The 8376-nt window shown below is 33.9% G+C and overlaps 1 protein-coding gene across 1 annotated transcript; it reads left to right on the plus strand.

Moving 5' to 3' along the window:
• Positions 1-4244: 4244 nt before the first annotated feature.
• On the plus strand, positions 4245-8232 carry LOC131947867 (lipoxygenase homology domain-containing protein 1-like). Its single transcript, XM_059309244.1, has 5 exons — positions 4245-4352; positions 5354-5517; positions 5758-5844; positions 7145-7189; positions 8015-8232. Exons 1-5 carry the CDS (start codon positions 4295-4297, stop codon positions 8129-8131), a joined length of 471 nt encoding a protein of 156 aa, XP_059165227.1. The 5' UTR covers positions 4245-4294; the 3' UTR covers positions 8132-8232.
• Positions 8233-8376: the final 144 nt, after the last annotated feature.

Raw genomic sequence — 8376 nt, forward strand, 5'->3', positions numbered from 1 at the left:
ATTCATTCCAATACAATAATTTGTCAAATTGTATAAGATTTGAAACGATTTTTGGTAACAAGAAGTGGAAACTTAAGTACTGTAGCACTTATGTAGAAGAAATTTCATAATTAAGTATAAGATCTTATAGTTGGATTCCTTTCATGTTTTGAGTGAAGTATTACTTTATTTTATATTTTGGTTTTTAAATGCAAATAATTTTAGTACCTATTCAGTTAGGTGAGCCAAATTGTATACATAGGCATAAGGTCTCATTTGATTCTCCCAAATTTTATTTGATTTCCATGAGCGGCAGTAGTAATTTACGCTATTTCCAATTTCTCAAAAATGGTAATTCAGTGTTTCTTATAAACTACTATTTTCCGCTCTATAATACGCACAGTTTTCGTTGAATTTTACGGATATGAGCGAGTTGACGAGAATCCTTCCATCACTATTGCTGACATGAATAAAATAATGTTTTTTAAAATTAGTTTTGCTATCAAACTGACCATAAAAAATATTTAAAAACAAACAAACAACTAAAGCTTTAAATAGTTCAGAAATTTTATATTTTTACAATCAATTTTATAAAAAGTTGTAAATCCAAAGAAGTTGAAAATAACTTTTTGAGTTTAAAGCTACATTTCTACTGATTTTCATCAAACTAAAGTTATAGGATGTAGCTACACTTTTATATTACAAACTCTGATTTGTTTTTAAAACCAAATGACATAGTGTGATAAAAATGTAAACAAAAAACATTTTTTTTGGCATTTAATTTTTTTTTAATTTAGACACCGAAAATACCAATCACATCCAATATTTAGTAAAGTGGAACAAAAATCACAGTTAAATTTTTATCCCGATGTTTATTATAATAACATAATGTATGATTTTTAAAAATAATTATGGGCCTTTCGAAAATGTCGAGACTATTCGTTGTTGTTTCTATTGGTGCTCAGTTATTTTGTTGTTTCCCGGCTCGTTTCTATTATATTTAAAAGATGCAAGTATAAAAAAGGAAATTAAAATTCTTTTTAAAACAAAATACAAAATTTAATTTTTTTCGCGTATTTGAATTTTTTTTTACCATTTTTCCTTTACAATATCTTTTATTGCTTTGTCTTGCAAGTTAACTAATTGACCACGTATACATATCCGCTGTTAAAATCTAAACAAGCTTATCTGCTAATATTTATGTTGCACGAAGTTTAATAGAAACCATCAAACTCTAGTAAATAAGACATCACATAAAATCTATATTTCCATCAACTGTTCACATAAAATTTCCACTTGCCGATAATTTCCAGTGTTACTACAATCAGATTTTATATTTACATTTTACTGATATTACCTGAAACTCGTCATATTAAAAATACAAAATCAACAGGTCGAAAATTAGTTTTATTTTCTTATTTTAATATCTGGAAAGTTTGAATGAAATCGCTGCATTATAAGGTGTAAAAATTGTGTTACAAGATTTGCCACACACTCACAAACAAACAAACAAACAGACGTTGCGAACAAAAATAAAAGCTTGTAAAACTGAGTCGTATTGAGTATAGCTTACCATTATTGTGTGATACAAAAAATAGGTTAAAGTTTTTTTACGAATGCCAATATAAATGCGCAAAAGTGGTAGGAAAAATGATCTCAATGACAAATTATCTAACGGAAAAAAGAGGTAAGGACAAAATATATCAAGACAAAAGAAATGAACACAATATTCACACAAAACATCGCAGCTAAGAATAAAAAAATTAGGGATTAGATGCTAATCAGCTATTTGGGTTTTATTCAAAATTAGACTAGTTAGAAATGAGAGTGACAATTATATATTTGGTATGGAAGTGTTGTTTAAGTGGATATCAACTATACTGTTTTGAGCGTATCCTTTGTTTTCGTGATAGTCTACTCTGTAGAGCTAGGCAAATTTAGGTGGATCGAACCTAAGGACAAATTAACCTTCGATCAACGAGTCAAAAAGTTACACTGACCAGCGGAGAAAAGCGGTTGATTTCAACACCTCTATCGGTTCTCTGTCACCATTAATTCGACGCAGGTCACCCTGTAGTCAATAGTGTAGGGTTTGCAAAAGTCACAAGTGTCTGCAAAAAATAATGGAGTGGCTGGAAAAAGGTAATATGAGTGTCTGGGAAAGAAATTGGTGTGGCTCAAATTGGGTCAACAAAATGTATAGGTGTTTCTATAAATTATAGCTGTGTCTAGAAAAATTCATAGTTTAGTCAAGAAAAAGTAACATGAGTGTCTAGAAAAAAAATGACCAAAATTAAAATTTGTTTAAAAGGTCATATGTGTGACTAAAACATTATAACTAGGTTAGGATTAAAACCAGGATTACATTTTTGTTGCAAACAGCTTTCAGTCTAATCTATGGGTTTAAAATAAATACTTGGATTATATGTTAGACAGCAGCTTTTTTTAGATTTCTGGGTGAAATGCCCTTAAAGTGGATACAAGCTATACAGCTTCGAGATATCATTTGTTATCGTGATACAGTAATAACCTAAGCAAGTTTAATCTGGGTAATTACATATTGACTAATATTTTGAAAGTTGAGGGCTTACCAAGGGACCGGTTGATCTCCACGCCGTTATCGGTACCCTGTCACCATTAATTTTTCACATGCAACACCGTAGGCAACACTTTATTGTTAGACACTGTTACTGTTGTGTTACGATCCCATGAGAGTTTTACCTGGTCCGACCTTATTGAAGGGGAGGACGGCCATAGTTTAGGTAGGCAGTTGACCAGCGCCTGATCATAGCTATTAGGCCGGACAACATGCTCGTAGACTGACCATCGCGGTAAGGACAGAGTTGTGATCTATGGCCGTGAGACATCTGGTGTCCGTTCAAGCAGGGCTGTTGTGTAAAGCTGTGTATAGTGACGGTCAATAATTATTGACTGGCCGTACTGGAAGCTTGTTGGCTGATCTAATTAAATTTGACACTAGTGATGGTGCATAATTACCCATGAATCTGGACTTTTGGTAGTCTGCTATTTTAGAAGGGTTTTGAGACAGTACAGTGCACGCTTAGACTACGACAGAAGGGGGAATACCTGGTGAATTGGTGGCGGCGCCACTAGATGTCTGTAGACTGAACGCTCGGGACAAGTAGGGTAGTCAGAAAAATGACTTTTCTTTTATTTCAGTTGTTGTAGAAAGTAGTTTATTTCACATTTTATTCTATGTGGTAGCGGTTTGATGTTGGGTTTTGTACTTATATTATTGCATTAAAGTGAAGAAGAAATAGTTAATAATTGTGTTCATGCACTATTAGTTCTTGTTTACGAAACCCCGCATAGTTCGAAAGACTACGGGCAGGGGAAGTAAGAGGCTTGACTAGGAAATGACAAAGATGCGTTTAGGTAAATGTTATAGGTGTTTGTGGAAAGTTAAAGAAGGCCACTCATGGGACTCTGAAAAAATGGAAGTACGGCGAAATTAATTTCACTGTTTTACTTTTCTCTCGTTCTCGTATACGTTAATTGCCTACTTAAGCTATTTCTCATTAGCTCGGCAGAATGGAACAACTTCGAGAATCGAAAATTTATCTTACCCATGTTACCAGCCAATTGACATGTTGGTTCCGCCAGACTTTACCCCCCCTACCCCCGTGCATTTCACCACCAGATTTGAACATGAGAATCAGTTCTATATATATTCCTTGACCGTAAAATCCCAATTAAAAAACAGGAGAAAATAGTAAACTAATCTGTATGTTGGTAACGAGAAGTTAGTGTCCAACTTTTGAGCAATTTCCATACCTTGATGGGACCTGTTAAGGTGTATGTGTACCATATAACATTCAAATATAAAAATATAACAGTATATAACAACTGTATATAACTATATATATATAAATAATATAATATAAATATCTATCTATCTATCTATCTATCTATCTATCTATCTATCTATCTATCTATCTATCTATCTATCTATCTATCTATCTATCTATCTATCTATCTATCTATCTATCTATCTATCTATCTATCTATCTATCTATCTATCTATCTATCTATCTATCTATCTATCTATATATATATATATATATATATATATATATTGTATGACTATCATTACATCGATGAAATAAGATAACTATGTATCAGTAACAGAAGTGTTAAAAATGATACAACGATGTAGCAGTAATGCAAACTTAAACACGCACTCTGGAGTAAGCCTTAGACAAAATGTATTGATTGCCAATTAGTTAATTAGTCCACCAGGCTTTTTAAGTTGGTTGTTTTTCTGCGGTCAGACCAAACAGGCAAAAAGCCGAAGATGATGAAAATGGCAGCGATCTTTTGTTTGCTGTGTCTGGTTGCGTTCATACGACCAGGTATTTTTTCTTTTTACTATGTCATGTTATAGTATTATACGACTTATGGATGGTTTATATGTTAGAATAGAGGTCGACATAAACTATATATATATGGCGGTTTTTATGGGACATGGGACGCCGAAGTCGCTTCAAATGTGGCAAGTTAACGCATAAGATCAATTGAAAACGTGGGAAATTGAGTTTGTCGTAAAGTACAAGTCAAGTTGGTAATACTGACCTCGTGTAAATATCGTTTTATCTAAGTTGTATTTCGATTTTTACTAAACGACAACCCAGGGTTGGCTGAAAAAATAGCGTACCTTTCGAAAAGTTTCAACGCTGACGAGAGTCCAAATTTGTTTTGGCAAACACTGAGATTGTTAATGAAAAATGAAAGCGAATTTTCTTAAAATTATTGCAGATTTTCACTCTGTAGGCTACGCCTAGCAAATATTTGAGGACCACAATCGTTAAATCGACCAAAAGGGAAAATTGCAAGTCAGCCTTTTGTGGGATTTTAAGCACATAATTTTCGAAAACCTATAAATAGGATTTGGTAAAAGGCTAGAACGGAGACAATAGTAGCTCAAGAAACCATTCGTAGGTAGGATCAAATGAAAAGATGAATAGCCCAACCAATGAGTAACAAGACAATCAGCCATCAGGAATCGGGAATAGGTTGAGGTAGTATCAGTTGAATAGTAAAAAACAGTAGAGAATTAAAGTAGAGCGGTGGGCGTAATAGTTTGCCGAGGATTAGGATCGGATTAGGGTAGTTATCGAAAGATATTTGTCATTAGCAGAGTTGGATAGCTTTTGGAGTAGATAGAAGTTTTTATATGTGAAATGATCCAGCCATACTAAGAGCCCAGTTTTGTTTGATTGTATAAAAGCACCGTTGCGGGCTCCATAAAAAGGTCCCACCATATCCTGTCACAAGTAGCCTACCTAAACTGACGGGGTTACATATAATTCTCCCACACTACACGAAGTTGCGTTATCTATCTTGCTTTCCTCAGGAATCTCACAAAACATCGAATACAAGATAACTGTAAAAACTGGTGATGTAAAAAATGCCGGCACCGACGCTTCTGTTTTCATAACCATTTTTGGCTCTAGAGGAACGACAGGAAGACATTACTTACGCGGCAGCTTTGAAAGAAGAGACGTGGACACTTTTCAGGTAATCATTTTATGATGTATAATTTGTGACCAGCAAAAACATATTTAAAAAAATCCTACGGGAATGGCATAGAGATTCTAGCCAATAGTTTTGATGGTTATGAAATAATTCTTTATTTTAGTCTTTTATTTGTCTTAAATCATTTTTCCTTGGAATAATAATCTATTCAATTAAGAAATCCCCCGACTTATGCTTGGTTTTGATACATGTAGAATAATTGTTTTGAAAATGTTACTACAGGTGAATGACAAAAATGTCGGACGGATTCGTTTTATTGAGATTGGACATGACAACGGGGGTAATAAGCCTGGTTGGTACCTGGATTATGTAAGTGCGAATTTTCAGAATATAATCTTGTTCAATCTTACACCACAGCCTATAATATTGTTTAATCTAATAACATAGTTTTAAGGATGAAATATATCGTCGAGTCGAGCGTGTAAGAATAAAAACGATGGTGGTTTAACTGGCGATTACAGTTCAGCAAATTTTTAAAAAATGTCATTGAAATAATTCTACTGAGTTAATTAACTAATTTTCGCCTCCTCTTGGTGTCAAAATAGAAAACATGAAGATTAGGAGACAAAACTAATCACAACACTCAAATAAAGTTGGAGTTTTCTCGTATATTCTTAGATAACACAAATCCAAATGGGGCTCCAGAGCCCTTGAGCTTTAAACCACTGTAATGCTTCTTAAGACACAAAAAAAAAAAAAGAAAAAACATTTCTTTGACTCAAACTCTCGCCAAGTTTCTTTGGGACATCCAAAGTCCAGCGGGGAAGACTAGTTTCTTTAATACCTGCAATGGGAGAGGGGGGGGGGGGGTGAGGGTAGGGGGGGGGGGTTGAGGGGGGGTTTGAGGTTAAGTTGGCTTAGTGTTGACTTTGACAAATCTAATATAACATTAGCTTACTAGTGAGAAAAATAACAACCGAAATGTATACGTTTTTTATTCAATAAAACACCCTATTAATATGACCAATATAATTTATTGCCTTAATAGCTCAGTTAAAAAAAACCCGATTATTTCTACCTCTACTAGATCGGCCTGCTCTAATTATCTCCTCTTCTGTTATTGAACGTGGTAATCTAACGAGTGATTTAATTATTTTTATCTCCCCTTAGTTCCGAAACCGTTTAATTAATTTGTACTGACTAATTAAACATCTAATTAAATTTTAAAAGAATAGATTGAAGTGGAACGTGTCTGGAATGTGTGAACAAAACCACTGGATTAGAATGGGTCAAATTGAGTTACAATATTTGCCACAAACCCACAAACAAACAAACAGACCACGCGAACAAAACAAAAGCTTGTGGCGTGTTATATTATATATTGGAATTATTTACTAGAATTTAAGAAGAGACCCACTTTTTTATTTTTATTTTTTTAAATAGCAGTACGCCTTTACTAGAATTTAAGAAGAGACCCCCTTTTTTATTTTTATTTATTTGAATAGGAGTTTATTAGCATATATTTAAAGAACATGATTTATTTTCTCATTTTATTTCATTATTATATAACATCTTGTCAATTTTTATGCATTTTTAAAATAATTTTTTGTAACTGTTTATATTGATATTTTGCTTTATTAATTAATTTTTGTTTGTTCGATTCTCTTAGGTTACAATAGATCAGCCAGTAGCCGCTGTAAATGACAACGACATTGTGAGTTTTTTTTTAAAGTTTATTTGTGACATTGGGTTAATCACCGCGTTTTTAAAGAATCCAAGAAGTTCACACAAGGTCTTCTTAATTCTGTGCACATAGTTGTATTTGATGAGTTTCCGTGAACGCCTCTAGCCTAATTGATTAGGGACGTTCAAATAGGAAACGGTTCTTGCAGTGAAACACTTATAAGGGTAAAGATATATGATCCGTTTATTCATGCCACACCTGTGTTTTCGGAAGCTGGAGTATGGCGTGTAACATCATTGTGTTGAGTGGAAGGCATTAATTAAAAAGTCAATATATACGTAAATTTGTATGACGTCGACTTATTTATATGACTTAAGTCCACTCTTATCTTTTGAATCTGTAAGACATACATATAGGCCTATCTGTAGGACGTTCATATGTTTTAATGTGTAATACGTATATATGTATGATGTAAAAACGTATATAATTGTAATACATCCATATGAGGAAGTTTGAAAAACGCCGACAATGTTAGTAGTCTTGTAAAGTTCCCCTTCTAAACCTGACGGTCTATGGAGCAAGTGAAGTAGAGTTTACCTGTGGTGGCCAGAACTATGCCCAGCCGCATTTTCTTTCTCTAACGTGAGTGAGGTAACCATCAGAGTTGGGTAGACTCAGGGACGGTCTACTGACTTGAACCCGGATTCAAACTCGAGACTTAAGGTTTAGCTGTCTAGCTCTCTACCGCTTGGACATTCCGTCCCTTATTAGTATTCTAAAGGAAGATGTATTTCTGTTTCTGCCAAACATTACTACAATCCTGAGAAATAACCAAGTTCTGTATTCATTTCGCAGGGCTCTGGTTCCACCCATTACCTGTTCAGCTTCAATAACTGGATCGCTGCTGACGAGGGGGACAAGTCATTAGTCAAGAACATTTATGTTACGCGGGCTAATGTTCACAGAGGTTGATGTTTTCAAGATGAAGATTACACTGATTTCAATTATATGATGAGAACTGTTAACGAAATGCTGTTTCAAAAAGTAAAGTCAAATAAATTTATTGAACATTCGGTTAGATTGTCGTTTAATTTTTAGTGGAGACTATGTTGAAAGTGATTGTGTTAGTGGTGATTGTTTTCGATATGTTTGTGTTGTTGGTGATTGTTTTACTTATGATAGTGTAGAGTTGATAGTGTTTGTGGTGATTGTGTTGC

The sequence above is a fragment of the Physella acuta genome, unplaced genomic scaffold (assembly GCF_028476545.2).
Source record: "Physella acuta isolate Inbredline_101_S28 unplaced genomic scaffold, ASM2847654v3 ptg000610l, whole genome shotgun sequence".
Lineage (NCBI taxonomy): Eukaryota > Metazoa > Mollusca > Gastropoda > Physidae > Physella > Physella acuta.

Coding starts and splice junctions, on each gene's coding strand:
- LOC131947867 (XM_059309244.1), top strand. CDS start 4,295: ATGATGAAAATGGCAGCGATCTTTTGTTTGCTGTGTCTGGTTGCGTTC. Junction 4,353..5,353: donor GGTTGCGTTCATACGACCAG/GTATTTTTTCTT, acceptor TGCTTTCCTCAG/GAATCTCACAAAACATCGAA. Junction 5,845..7,144: donor CTGGTTGGTACCTGGATTAT/GTAAGTGCGAAT, acceptor CGATTCTCTTAG/GTTACAATAGATCAGCCAGT.